The sequence below is a fragment of the Oryza sativa genome, chromosome 5 (genome assembly GCF_034140825.1).
Source record: "Oryza sativa Japonica Group chromosome 5, ASM3414082v1".
Classification (NCBI taxonomy): domain Eukaryota; kingdom Viridiplantae; phylum Streptophyta; class Magnoliopsida; order Poales; family Poaceae; genus Oryza; species Oryza sativa.
This window is the reverse complement of record NC_089039.1, coordinates 17,257,195-17,272,340: the sequence shown is the minus strand read 5'-3', so window position 1 is coordinate 17,272,340 and position 15,146 is coordinate 17,257,195. Positions and strand designations below refer to the sequence as shown.

Below are 15,146 nucleotides of genomic sequence, written 5' to 3'. Positions count from 1 at the left end.
GTCGGTGCCCGAAGGAACAGATAGGGAATACCTTGCTTAGCGTAGATAATTAAAACCATAGAAAGACCTCTGTAGCCTAGCCTACCTGTCATCAGTTGTTGTCCTTGGATCGTCTTAGTCTTAGGTAGATTACACAGGTTCCCTGAGTTCGATATCCTTTAGGGGTCACCTAAAGGTGAAGTGCTACAACGGTATTCCGTGCACTTGCGGATTTATCTGTGGTCGTAAGAAATATCAACAAGCATTTCTGGCACCGTTGCCGGGGAACGGTTGCTAATTTATCTGAGTATAGGTCATCCTCGTATCTTTATTTTTATTTCTTCTTCTTTTATTCCTTTCCTTGATGGAGCAACCCACAATTCAAAACCTTTCTGCTCCTCGGGCTGATCTTTGTGAGCCATCATGTTCATCAAAACCAATCCTATCCGATGGCTACGAAATCAGTCCTGGCTTTATAGCCATGGCTCAAGAGAAAACCTTCTCTGGTAGTATCGGTGAAAACCCATACCTCCATCTTCGGGACTTTGAGCTAGTGTGTTCGTGCCTATCCATTGTTGGCATGACGCATGAAACTCTAAAGTGGAAGTTTCCTTTTTCTCTTCGAGATGAAGCGAAGCAATGATACACTCTGTCTGTCAAGAAATTCCATGGTGAAAGGGATGAGCTAAAGTGCAAATTCCGCCTTGCTTTCTTTCCATTAACCCGTGTAATTAATCTTCGATTAGCAATCCTCTCTTTCCGATAGCACGAGAAGGAATCTCTCGGTGCAGCCTGGGCTAGGTTCTCACTATTAACTCAGTCTGGCCTAGATTTGTCTTTACCTGACCATGTGTTGTTGCAACATTTTCGGTACGAGTTAGACAAGGAATCTGTCGAAAATCTTGATATTTCCGCTAGAGGATCGTTCGCACACAAGACAACTGCCGAAGGAAGAGTACTCTTAGATCTGATCTTAGAGAACAATTCTTTCGGCCGAAGCGAAACTGTCCCGGAGGTCGAGATTATCCATGAGGAATCTCTGCGTGTGGAGTCGGAACCCGACTCAACTGCCGAATCCTCATCCCAGTCGCAGGAGCCAGAGGAAGAAGAAATTCATCCTTTGGAAATTCCATTCCAATTTGAGGAAGATCTTTTCGAAGATTATGGGAACACCTCGAATTATTCCTGCGAGAAGAGACCACCGACCAAGGTCAACTCTAATGATCCTCTCGATAAAGCTATGCTTAAAGAGACGGTGAAGAAGTTGACCACCATCATGAGTAACGAATGGTTAAGGGAAGGAGAGCTCTCATCGGAAGCAATTCAGATCCGATGCCCCTCCTCAACCATTACATGTCTCATTGGAGTTAATTTGGTCCATGCTCTATATAATCCCTCTGTTGGTGCAAATATTATGTCCGCAACCTTTGCATTCAATTGCTTAGGGGACAGACTGTTGGAACCAATTGTCAAAACCTTCCGAATTTCCACAAACTCTACTACCGAAGGTTTAGGGATTATCTCTGGAGTGCCCATACGGCACAACAGTATTGAGGTCATCTTAGATTTTCATGTGTTCGACATCTTTGATTTCGACATCCTCATAGGCCATCCCATAGAGAAACTATTGGATGTGCCCGAAACAGGTGACCTCAATCTGAAAATAGGAAGAATTGCCACCACCGTCCCTATGTTGCAATCAACCAATTCTTTGACGGAGCCTCTTCCTGTTCTTGAGCCAATTGAGAAAGTGATGGCCATTTCTCCATTTAAGGCCCTAGAGTCCATTTTCGATGAATCTATCGAAGAATTCAATGAAGGGGAGGATGAAACTGGAGAAACGATGGATCTACCAAAAACGGATTTGCCGTCACGAGCCCCAATTGAGCTAAAGCCCATAGCTTCAGGCCTATGCTATGCCTTTTTGAATGGCGATGCCGAGTCTCAAGTCATTATAAGTGACAAACTCTCTGAGAGGAAGACGACCCGACTTATCACCGTTTTAGAAAAGCATCGTGCTGTTTTTGGCTAGTCCCTCCAAGACTTAAAAGGCATCAGTCCAACCCTTTGCACCCATCGCATTCCCTTAGAACCGTCTTGCACTCCATCTAGGGAACCTCAGAGGAGGTTAAATAATGCGATGAGGGAGGTCGTCAAAAAGTAAGTCTTGAAACTCCTACATGCCGGGATTATCTATCCCGTGCCTTATTGCGAGTGGGTTAGCCCTGCCCAAGTAGTGCCTAAGAAGTGAGGGATGACGGTCGTTGGAAACACGAACAATGAGTTGATCCCACAACGAACCGTCACGTGATGGAGGATGTGTATTGACTATAGGAAACTCAACAAGGCTACGAAGAAGGATCACTTTCCGCTGCCTTTCATTGATGAAATGCTTGAGCGGTTAGCGAACCATTCCTTCTTTTGTTTCCTTAATGGGTATTCTGGTTATCACCAAATCCCCATCCATCCCGATGATCAAAGTAAGACTTTCACGTGCCCATACGGAATGTATGCGTATCGAAGAATGTCGTTCGGGTTGTGCAATGCACCCGCGTCATTTCAAAGATGCATGATGTCTATTTCTCTGACATGATCGAGGATATCATGGAAGTCTTCATGGACGATTTTTCAGTCTATGGTAAATCTTTCGATCAGTGTCTAGAGAACTTAGACAGGGTCTTACAAAGATGTCAGGAAAAGGACTTGGTACTTAATTGGGAAAAGTGTCACTTCATGGTTCGTGAAGGAATAGTCCTGGGACATCAAATCTCTGAAAGGGGAGTTGAGGTGGACAGAGCAAAAATCGAAGTAATTCGACAGCTTCCACCTCCTGTCAATGTCAAGGGAGTTCGTAGCTTCTTGGGTCATGTGGGGTTCTATAGGCGCTTCATAAAAGATTTCTCCAAAATTGCTAGACCCCTAACTGCGTTGCTAGCTAAGGATGTTCCGTTTGACTTTGATGATGAGTGTATGAAGTCCTTTAAAATTCTTAAGGAATCACTCATCTCAGCACCAATAATCTAGCCCCCTGATTGGTCGCTGCCGTTTGAAATCATGTGCGATGCAAGTGATTTTGTTGTGGGAGCTGTTCTTGGGCAAACTAAGGATAGAAAGCACCATGCTATCGCATATGCTAGTAAAACGTTGACTGGAGCTCAGCTTAATTATGCCACAACTGAGAAAGAGCTCCTAGCCTTAGTGTTTGCCATTGATAAGTTTAGGTTATATTTAGTGGGAGCTAAGGTAATTGTTTACACTGATCATGCTGCACTAAAATACCTGCTCACTAAAAAGATGCAAAACCTCGGCTAAGTAGGTGGATTCTTCTACTCCAAGAATTTGACATTGAAATTAAGGATAAAAAGAGAGTAGAGAATTCTGTTGCAGATCATTTGTCGCGTATGCAAATCACTAACATGCAGGAGCTACCGATAAATGACTATCTGCGAGACAACATGCTGTTGAAAGTCACAGACTCTGACCCGTGGTATGCAACCATCGTCAACTTCATGGTCGCGGGGCATGTACCACCGGGAGAAAATAAGAAGAGGTTGATCTACGAGAGCCGCAGGCACTTGTGGGATGCACCTTACCTGTATAGAGTATGTTCGGACGGTCTACTATGAAGATGCGTTCTGGTAGATGAAGGCATGAAGATCATTAAGAAGTGTCATGCTGCCCTATATGGAGGTCACTATGGAGCATTCAGGACACACGCAAAGATCTGGCAGAGTGGATTCTTTTGGCCATCAATGTATGATGACACAAAAGAATTCATCCGAAGATGCACAAGTTGCCAGAAGCATGGAGGGATCACTGCTCGAGATGCGATGCCACTGACATACAACCTTCAAGTCGAACTATTTGATGTATGGGGCATCGACTTTATGGGACCTTTCCCAAAGTCCTATGACTGCGAATACATCCTGGTGGCCGTTGACTATGTGTCCAAGTGGGTAGAGGCAATGCCATGCAGGGCTGCAGACGCCAAGCATGCTCGCTGGATGTTCCATGAGATTATCTTCCCTCGTTTTAGAACTCTGCGGATGGTGATAAGTGACGGAGGGTCACATTTCGTCGATAAGACCTTCCGAAACTTTTTGAAAGAGCTTGGGGCTCGACACAACAGTGCCACTCCATATCATCCCCAGACAAGTGGACAAGCAGAAACGAGCAACAAACAAATCAAGAACATTCTGCAGAAGACTATCAATGAGATGGGGAAGGCATGGAAGAACAAGCTACCTGATGCACTTTGGGCATATAGGACTGCTTATAAGACACCCGTCGGCATGTCACCATACCAACTTGTCTACGGGAAGACTTGTCACCTTCCAGTAGAGTTGGAACACAGGGCGCACTGGGCTATCCGGACATAGAACATTGATCTAAAGGAAGCCGGATAGCACAGGAAGATGCAGCTCTCTGAGCTGGAGGAATGGAGGGACAAGGCCTACCACAATGCCTAGATATATAAGGACAGAACCAAAAGATGGCATGATAAACGAATCAAGCACAAGGAGTTCAAAGCAGGGGACAAGGTGTTGCTGTTCAACTCACGGGTGAAGCTTTTCGGAGATGGAAAACTTCAAAGTAAATGGATGGGTCCATATACCGTCGTCGACGCTTCATCACATGGAGCCGTCACGCTGCGCGACAACGAAGGTAACATTTTTAAGGTAAATGGTCATTGTTTAAAAGTTTTCCTTGATCCGTTAGAAGTTGATTGTGACATAGACGTGGTAAATCTAGTTGCTTTTAGCTTCTACCCGGAGTCCTCAAGCTCCCATTAATCTGTTAATTTTCAATGCCATTAGTCCTTAGGCCTCCCTCGAGTTATCTTAGGTCTAGCTATCATGATGAAAATAAAAACAAAAATAAAATAAAATAAAATAAAGTTGGCTCCTTGGTCTTCCAACCAAGTGAGTCATTTTTGCTTCACTTTTGTATTTGCTTTTCTATCTGTGTCCAATAACGAGTCCCATGTACAAAGATAAGTGTGGGGGTGATCTTGCACATCAACGCCATAACCAAAGCAAGATCACCCCAGAAGTGATGAGCCATGACGAAACACACAAGGGAAATTGATGCAGTCAGATCCAATGAATCATCCTCTGTCATATACAGAGCGTAGGTTTGCACAATTTTTCCTTTGGACATCCATTCTATCTTGAGTTTAATTTGATCATCAATTCTAAAATATCGAAGATAATTGAACCCAAGCTAGGGGTGGTACAATTAGGGTTTTTGGTCTCCCTGAAAATAACATGCATGCTATTATTCTTTGCTCATTACTTGTTACTTGTGATGACATATCCAATAGGGACCCCATGTTATCTAGGGAATTGATGAATGAGATATAGTCTGATGATAGAAATCCTGCTCTTCATGTTGCACACTTGGGAATTTTATAAAAAAAATAACGATGCTAAACTTCTCATTGGTATTTTCATTCCCACTAGAGCCGTAGGTCGATCATTCATGATTAGCTTGCTACATACGCTGCTTGTTATTACATTGAGCGTTGTCAAGTTTTGTGACCCTAGTAAAATACTTTTCATACTTTCATGGTCAAGATCACATACATTCCACATATACGCATAAATGCTTGACTTCTATACTGGAAGTTAGCATTTCTCATTTACCATCCATTTCATCCATAGTCCACAAAATAAATACTCCATGTCATTTATGCCTCTTCCTCTAAATTTCTTTCAAAGAAAAAGAGAGAGAGAGGGGGGCATGGCTATGCAAAAAGAAAGAAAAAAAAAGGGTGCTCATACAGGAGCACAATGATAAGAAAAAAAACGAAAAAAAGAAAAAAAAGATAGCCATGCACTATCCAAATTTTCAAAAGAGAAAATAAATGGAGGAGAAGGTATACAAAAGGAGTTACTTTCATTTTCCTTTTTCCACTCACAACTTTACCATACACATACACATGGAAATTCTTGACCAGAAAGTATGACTTGTATTTCCGTGGATCCTTTATTTGACTTTGCAATATATGTGATGCAAGTAATGCTCTACTCTTTTTCATACCCTAAGCTCCACATAAGCCTTAACTAGGAAAAGAAAATGCACAATCATATGCCTTTGTGAGGAATCATACACTTTGAGTGATCGAGAGAATCAATTGAGGAGCAAAGCAAAGTTATAATTTTCTGTTATTTTAAAAAAAACCCAAGTTGTTCTTCATGAAAAGTTAGGGTGGCTTGAGTCAAGATTGTTCCATTTCTCAATTGTCCAAGATTGCATGGTAGACACTACAAAGTTCCACAAGTACAGGTATGACTTTGAATAATTTGTTTGCATGGTTATTAGTAAGGAAGTCATAACTTTGTTGTAGAATCCATAGCCTTCACTCAGGACGAGTAAAGGTTAAGTGTGGGGGTGTTGTTGACGGTCCTTAAATCATAATATCTGACCGTCAATACCAGCAAATAATGAAATAAAACATGGTATCCAACTTAGTGGTAGGGATTATTATTAATCATTTCCACTAGTATTGGTGAAATATGTGTATGCATGTATTTTAAGGAGAAAACACACCCGGCATGCAAGGAAACACACTTCTGGCCAATCAGATGTGAGCACGCGGATTGGAGGGCCCACAAGACAGGTAAAACCGCCATGGAACGGGTCATAACTGCCATAACTGCCGTCAGGGCCCACCAGTCAGTGTCCCTGCCAAACGAGAAGCCAGGAGGTGGGGCCTAGGGTTCAGCTGAACCAGGTGGTTCGGCCAAACCACCACAGCCTCCTCTCATCCTGGCCCTCCACGTGTATGTTCCTGATGAAGTCTCAATGACAGTTAAGGGCGTTTAGGTCGTTTCTCATACCTGTAACCGTCATATGGAGGCTATAAATAGAGCTCATCTCCCTCACTTCACACACACGCAACTTTGAGCTGAATTACAAGAGGCTCTATTGTATCTTTTGTACATTGGAATAAGGTAGAGAGTGAGGGGAAGCTCAGGAGGAGTGTCCGGAAGTTTGGCGCTCATCCGACTTCTACCTCGACGAGTGTAGCTTTCTAGGAGGATTTCTGGAGGAGTACCGGAGCTGTCGGTACACTCTGCTCCGGGTTCGGAGAACTTCTTCTATAAAGTAAGCATTCGAGTTTCTTTCTTATGTCATTTAATTATTTAGTTTGAGTAAGATAGATTTCCATCTTTGCGGGTTCGTTGTTCAGTATTCATACTAAGTGCTCTAGTACTAGGACTCTGGATAGAGAAGGAAGTTCCTACGCGAGTATTAGATTAGTAATTAATAACTTAGGAGTGGTGTCTAGGTTAGAGATTACCTTTGTTTGTTGTTTATCCCACGGATTTGTCAGAGGTAGACGGTAGGTGGTGACAGCCCTGAATCCCGTCCTAGTAATCCTCCACGTTCGGATACATCATAGAGCTATAGCCGGAACCACGCTGGCAGACCAGCGGGGGTCGGTGCCCGAAACAACAGATAGGGAATACCTTGCTTAGCGTCGATAATTAAAACCATAGAAGGACCTCTCTAGCCTAGCCTACCTGTCATCATTTGTTGTCCTTGGATCGTCTTAGTCTTAGGTAGATTACACACGTTCCCTGAGTTCGATATCCTTTAGGGGTCACCTAAAGGTGAAGTGCTACAATCGTATTCCGTGCGCTTGCGGATTTTTGTGTGGTCGTAAGAAATACCAACAAGAACCCAAGTCAATTGCAACTAATTTTTATTTTTAATAAAATAATTTAGTGAGAGTCAATATGGAAAATTTTAAAATAATGTTAGTAATGAAGTTGTAAGTAATAAGTTAATTAAAATTGCAATGTAATGGTTTACCTATAAAGCGTCCTTATATTTTCTTTTTAAAAATATAATATTTATAATTTTGATTAATAATTAAACTAACAATATAATATAGTCGATCTGTATGTTTAGCATCATATTGTATTCGTATTTGAATGTACTTACAAAAGATTTCATCATTGCCACTAGTATATTATAAGACAAATTAATTAAAGATCTAAATGCAAAGTCAGAGACTATAAAAAAAACTAGCTAGGCATGCACATTAAGAAAACCTAATATACCTTAAGATATTTTTGGAGGGAGGGGGTAATTAATTTATATACAGAGAGAAAATATCTTGGCAGCTGATTGCGAATTCAAGTAATTATTATGTGATGCTTAAAAGATTCAAGAGAATAGACTATTAGTTAATTTACAATTATGTGATAGTCCGGTCGATTTATTCGTTAGCTTGTTAATATGAACACTCCAATTTTGTTCTTATTTTTCTTACCAATGCAGTCCTATCAATAACTTTTGCCCTTTTAGTCATTGGTAAACAACGATATGGAGGTTATAAAGCTTCCACCAAAGCGAAGAGGGAAAGGGATCCTCTAACGTAAAGTTATCCCTGACGTGGTCACTGATAAGTGGGTACGAGAGCGGTGGAGCACACATATCAGTCACTACGTTCCTCTAACTTTACATCAAGGATCTCAATCCAGCAAAGAGAAGCTAGATATAGAGTCGATATTCACTTGTCTGACATGACGTGTTAAATTTAGTACAGGTATAAAAGGCAAAATATATAGTATGTGGTTTTAGCGCAACGCATGCCGATATGACAGTTTGGTTCCATGTGAGTGCAAGCACTACATATCCATCCATCTCGATTTATATATATCTAGCGCTATCGAATATATATACATGCAGTACCTTACCTGTTCGTACAACCAAAGGACGGTAAGGGCCTGACCAATTCATTTGGAACCGCATGTAGATGTAGGCATGCCTGCATGTCGCCATGTCTGGACGTCGGCTTCAATTCAGAGACTTCAGCTGCCATAGAGAAGAAAAATCAGTGACCAAAAGTTATGTTTAATTAATTCGATCACAAAACGCCAATTAGAAAAGAACGCAGTAGCTGGTTAATTTAGTTGTTTTTATAATTGATTAGTGTACATGTGTGTTTCTTGTCGCAACATACTAGCCGGTCACGAACGTACGAATGATACGAAACGGTAGTACCTGAGGTAGGCACAACTGAAGGGAGCCGCGGCGACGGCGACGTGAGAAGAGGATTATATATTGCCTACGTACACGCCCACAAATTCTGGGCCAATTTTCCTTCCAACCTTGTCTTCCGTGATTAAAAAATGTTTAAAGTTAACAAAAATCCTACTCCTTGTTCCTTGCTTGCAACTGCAAGCTTAAGTTTCTTTTCTTTATAAAAAAAAACTGTATAGACATAACCGTCATATAAACCCACGCACCTCAACAACCATCTCTAAGAACTGAATAACCAGCACTTCTTAAAATTGACAAAGTCACTGTAGTCACATGCACACTCACCTATATGAACACCTCCAAAGACTATGCATGCCTTAGGCGTAAATACGAACAACTGTGTCAAGTTTAGAACTTAAACCCCCTGACCGGATGAAAATATTCACCATAAGGAAACTAACCAGTTTAGCTATATTCACTTCGCTACAAGCTAAGTTATTTCTCATAAAGTAAACTGCACTTTGGGCTATGTATTCTTGGTAAGGTTTTAATTTGGACCACCTCGAAAACATCTTTTCCTCGGTAGGTTAGGTATCTTTGGCATAAGTTGCACTTCAAACCGGATGGCCCATATATGATATGTCAATGAAACTAACCACCTCTGTTGTCCGTGTGTCACTTACATGTGGGCCACCCCATCCAATTAAAGTGTAACATTTGCCAACAATACATACACAAGTCCAAAGTGAGAGAAAAGAACACTTAAATATGGTCCAAAATGAAAAAGAAAACACTCAAGGCTGGTCCAAAGTAAATTAACTTTGATAATAATATATACCTAGTCAAAAGTGCAATTTACTCTTGCTCATATAATACTCCCTCCATTCCATAATTCTGTTAATTTAATATAGTTTATTTAATTTTTATCTATTTTTTTTACTTTCTGATTCGTTTTATAATATGCATGCTGCACTGTTCCATGTGAGCTGTAGATATAATTATTGTATTGTACTGGAAGTGCAAACTAAGCCAATTAAGTATATACTGTATCGAACTTTTACCAAAGCATTGCATGCATGGTTGGTTATCTACAAGCTGGGCTCAAGTCCTCAACTGATTGCAACACTCACCTGACTTCTGGGGAGAGATGATTATATTGAAAAGAAACTAATCTAGGTTAACGTCGTTGATACGACAATCCGTGTTAATTAGTGCACTCAAACGTGCGGGAGTAATACATATAGCTTTGCGCACAGGTAGAGGAAAACCGAATCCCTATTTACACGTAACAACAACAACCTTATCTCTATCTAGTTCGGTTTTTCCTCTTATCCTTTTTACACGTGATTACATTATCTCTAACACTCCCCCTCAATCTAAACTAGTGATGTTGAGATTGCTCTTGAAGTCTTCAAATGGTCACACAGCCAAAGCTTTAGTGAAACCATCTGCTGCTACTTGATCCTTGGAAGAAATATATTCTATCTCAAGTAATCTTCTAGATACACGTTCTCAAACAAAATGATAATCAACTTCTATATGTTTAGTACGAGCATGAAAAACAGGATTAGCTGATAAATACTTAGCTCCTATGTTGTCAAACCACATTTTCACAACCTTAGGAGCATTTATTCCAATCTCACATAGGAGAGTCTGTAACCACATAATCTCTGTTGTTGCATCAGCTAGTGCCTTGCATTCTGCTTCAGTACTTGACCTGGATACTGTGGCTTGCTTTCTAGCACTCCATGACACAAGGTTAGAGCCTAGAAAAACAGTAAATCCACCAGTTGAACGTCTGTCAGCTAGACAGCTTGCCCAATCTGCATCAGAGAAACTACTAACAAGAAGAGTTGGTGACTTATTAATCTTTAGTCCACAACTTACTGTATGTTTGAGGTATCTCAAAATTCTCTTTACTGCAGCCCAATGCACAGTAGTAGGACATTGACACACCTTATTAACAGAGAAAGAAATATCTAGCCTTGTCAAGGTTAAATACTGTAGTGCTCCCACAATACTCCTATATTCAGTGGCATCCTTTGGACCAAGCAAATCCCCTTCATTTACAGATAATTTTTCTGACGTAAGCAAAGGAGTATTTACCGGTTTACAGTCTTGCATCCCCACACGCCTGAGGACATCATATGCATATTTAGCTTGGGTCAACAGAATTCCATCTTCTGTTCTGGTCACCTCTATGCCCAGAAAGTAATGGAGCTCTCTCAAGTCCTTTAAAGCAAACTCCTTAGTTAAATCCCGCAATAATGCTGAGGTGGCACTTGGAGTGGAGCTAGCAACTATTATATCATCAACATAAATAAGAACAAAGACAGTGACATCGCCCTTACTATAGAAGAATAGTGACGTGTCTACCTTTGATGGTTTAAAACCAAGTGCTTGTAGCTTTGTGCTTAGCCTAGAATACCAAGCTCGTGGAGCCTGTTTGAGACCATATATGGCTTTATCCAACTTGCATATATGATTAGGAAACTTACTATTCTCATAACCTGGTGTTTGTTTCATATATACCTCTTCTTCTAAAATCCCATGAAGGAAAGCATTTTGCACATCTAGTTGACGAAGGCTCCAACCTCTAGACACCGTAATGGAAAGGATAGTTCTAATTGTAGTAGCCTTAACTACAGGACTAAACGTGTCCTCGTAGTCTATTCCATACCTTTGCTTGAAGCCTTTTGCAACTAACCTGGCCTTGTATCTGTCCAGGCTACCATCAGCTTTTCTCTTGACTTTGTATACCCACTTGCAGTCAATAATATTTCTCCCCTGCTGCGGTGGTACCAAGTGCCATGTTTGATTTTTCATGAGGGCCTGATACTCTGCATCCATAGCCTCCCTCCAGTGGTTAGTAGCAAAAGCTTCATCTAGAGATTGAGGTTCACCAGAGGAGGAAAAACAAGACCATTTAACTGTACCATTGGTATATACCTTTTCCTTGCGGATGCCGCTTTGAAGTCTTGTGTGAGGTCATGGAGGAATCACTGAATCTTGATGCACTGGGTCTATTTGATAGAGTACAGTGGCTGTGTCAGGAGCATCATGAGCCCCTGTGGCAGGCACAGCAGCTGAGGTGGAGGAAGGGCTGATGGTTGGCATCGTGGCAGCACCAGGCTGGTTCGGCGATTGTCTCGGGGAGGGAGCTGAGGGCGCAGGGGTCGGCATGGTAGGCGGAGAGCCGGACACGTGATGCAACGGCGCCTGTGAAACGGATCCTAGAGACTCCTGTGGCATGGATCCCAGGTCTTCCGAGAGGGCGTCACCATGTGTTGTGTGGACCCCATCGTGTGTAACTGAGACATCCAAATCTCCTCCATTTTCTGCTGAACCAGCATCAGATAAATTAGTAGCATTTGGTACAGAATTAAACATAGAGGTAATACTTTGTTCTCCCCCTGAATATGTGATTGGCAGTAGAGAGGAGGGTAAGAGGGATATCTCATTGCGGAGGCGTGCTCCAGCATTGGAGTGTAGTTGAGCAAAGGGAAACACATTTTCATCAAATGTGACATCTCGAGAGATGTAAACACGGCCAGTAGGCACATCAAGGCACTTGAAGCCTTTGTGAAGGTGGCTATAGCGAAGGAACACACATTATGTGGACCGGAATTGCAACTTATGTTTATTATAGGGGCGAAGATTAGGCCAACATGCACATCCGAACACCCGAAGAAAGGAGTAATTAGGCGGCTGATGAAACAATCGTTCCAAGGGGGTTTCAAAGTTGATTACTTTGCTAGGAGTGCGATTAATGAGGTAGGATGCTGTATAAAAAGCTTCATCCCAAAATTTTAAGGGCATAGATGCATGAGCTAAAAGAGTAAGGCCGACCTCAACAATGGCGATGTTTTCGTTCAGCAGAGCCGTTCTGTTGATGTGCATGAGGACAAGTAACATAGTGCGAGATGCCTATTTTAGTAAAAAAAGAATGGAGTTTCTGATATTCTCCACCCCAATCGGTTTGCATAGCAATTATTTTATAACCAAGGAGCCTCTCAACAAGAGCTTGAAACTCATGGAACTTTTGAAAAACATCAGATTTGTGTTTAAGGGAATATATCCAAGTAAATTTGCTGAAATCATCAATAAAACTAACATAGAATTTATTTCCTCCAACAGAACTAGGAGCTGGACCCCAAACATCTGAAAAAATAAGTTCCAAAGGACGAGAGGACACACTAACAGACTTAGAATATGGTAATTGATGGCTTTTAGCCTTTTGACAAGCATCACAAATCAACTGACTAGGAGACTTTGATTGACATGGCAATTTATTCTTGCTAACTACCCTTGACACAATAGGAGTAGATGGATGACCGAGACGACTGGGCCATCTTGCAAAAGATGGCGCAACACTGTAGACATGCTTGGAGGTTCCAGGAGAGAGAGGATAGCCCCTTGCGGCATTGCCCTTTAAGAATTATGTCCTTCGTTGCAAGATCCTTAACCAAAAAAATACTTAGAGTAAATCTCAAGAAAAGCATAATTATCTTCGACAAGACAAGATGCTGAAACTAAGTTTTTGGTGGCTTGTGGAACATGAAGGACATTTTTAAGATGCAATGTACGATTAGGGGTATGAACTAAAGCATGACCAATATGTTTAATTCGCATACCTGCACCATTTGCGGTGTGGATCTGTTCAGGCCCCTTGTATTTCTCCCGGACTGCAAGCTTGTCAAGCTCACTCGTGATGTGATCGGTTGCTTCGGAGTCAATGTACCAATTTGTGTCAATGGCGTAGGAGGAAGCTTGGGCAGCAGCAGCTACATGCCTGTCATCGGCACATAGTTTTCATCAAAATGGTGCCAACACTCAGCCGCGACATGCCCCCGCTTATAGCAGACTTGGCATATCGGCTGAGGGTCTGTGCGTTGCTGCTGCTGTCCGCGGCTGCGCGGCATATTGCCACGGCCACGGCCACCAATGTTGGCTGGCGGTGCACCACGACCACGCCTAGAGCCGCCACTGCGGCGCTGCCACCACCATTGCCGCCGCTGCGTGGGATAAACCCACCGCGGCCGCGACTTGCTGCATGGGCAGCAGTGATCCCTTCCTGTCTGAGCTGAAGTATGTTCTCAAAATTTAACAGCTGAGAGTATACTTCCATAACAGAGATTAGTTCAGATTTCATGCCGATTGCAGAAACAACAGAATCATAATCACCATCTAGGCTGTTTAGAATATAAGCAATCAAATCTTCCTCATCTAGAGGCTTTCCCGTTGCAGCTATGTCATCAGAGAGCGCCTTCATATTCCCAAAATATTCAGTAATGGACATGGTACCTTTTAGGGTTGTTTGGAGAGCGAGGCGGTTGTTGAGGGAGCGCCCGCGCGTCTGGGAGCAGAACAGCTTCCCAATCGCACGCCATGCCTGTGCCTCCGTCCTTGAATCAGCGAGTTGGTTGAGGATCTCTCGTGATAGAGAGGAGAAGAGGTAGCCGAGGAGCTGTTGATCCGCAGCATACCATTCTTCATACACCGGATTTGGGACCTTCTTCACCGTCTTGTCCGCCTGCTCCTGATTGACTTCAGCGCTTGGGGCCGCGGTCTTGCTGTCGATGTGCCCCTCAAGGCGTGCGCCGCGGATGGCCGCGAGCATCTGTGCTGCCCAGACTGCATGGTTCAGTTTGGTCTGCTTCTCCGTGATGGTGAAGCCAAAGACTGGATTGGAGGAGGTGGAAGAAGACGAGCTAGCCATGCTAGGAAGGCTCTGATACCATGAAAAGAAACTAATCTAGGTTAACGTTGTTGATACGACGATCCGTGTTAACTAGCGCACTCAAATGTGCGGGAGTAATACATATAGCTGTGCGCACAGGTAGAGGAAAACCGAATCCCTATTTACATGTAACAACAACAACCTTATCTCTATCTAGTTCGGTTTTTCCTCTTATCCTGTTTACACATGATTACATTATCTCTAACATATATGGTGGTTAATTTACATTGCCTCATGAGTGAATATTAAGCCTAGGCCGATCAAGGCAATGTCAATAAATTTATCGAAAGATATCACTATAAAACCCCTAAGAGCAGGTACAATAGCAGACTATTAGCTAGCTATAAACATATTTTAATGAGATAAACGATGAGAGAGAAGAGCAGCGAGCTACAAATCTTTAGCCAGCTGCAGCACGGAGTCTAAGACA

General features: G+C 42.3%; 1 protein-coding gene and 1 non-coding gene across 2 annotated transcripts; both read right to left on the bottom strand.

Moving 5' to 3' along the window:
• Positions 1-10,488: 10,488 nt before the first annotated feature.
• LOC136356659 (uncharacterized) lies at positions 10,489-14,695 on the bottom strand. The gene is made up of 6 exons (XM_066310901.1): positions 13,842-14,695; positions 13,611-13,768; positions 11,657-11,861; positions 11,509-11,572; positions 11,091-11,418; positions 10,489-10,742 (listed from the first exon to the last, which is right to left on the bottom strand). The coding sequence occupies exons 1-6, from the start codon at positions 14,693-14,695 to the stop codon at positions 10,489-10,491; spliced, it is 1,863 nt and encodes a 620-aa protein (XP_066166998.1).
• LOC112939165 (small nucleolar RNA Z247) lies at positions 14,071-14,209 on the bottom strand. Its single transcript, XR_003242707.1, has one exon. It is a non-coding gene; the product is annotated as a small nucleolar RNA Z247 (small nucleolar RNA).
• Positions 14,696-15,146: the final 451 nt, after the last annotated feature.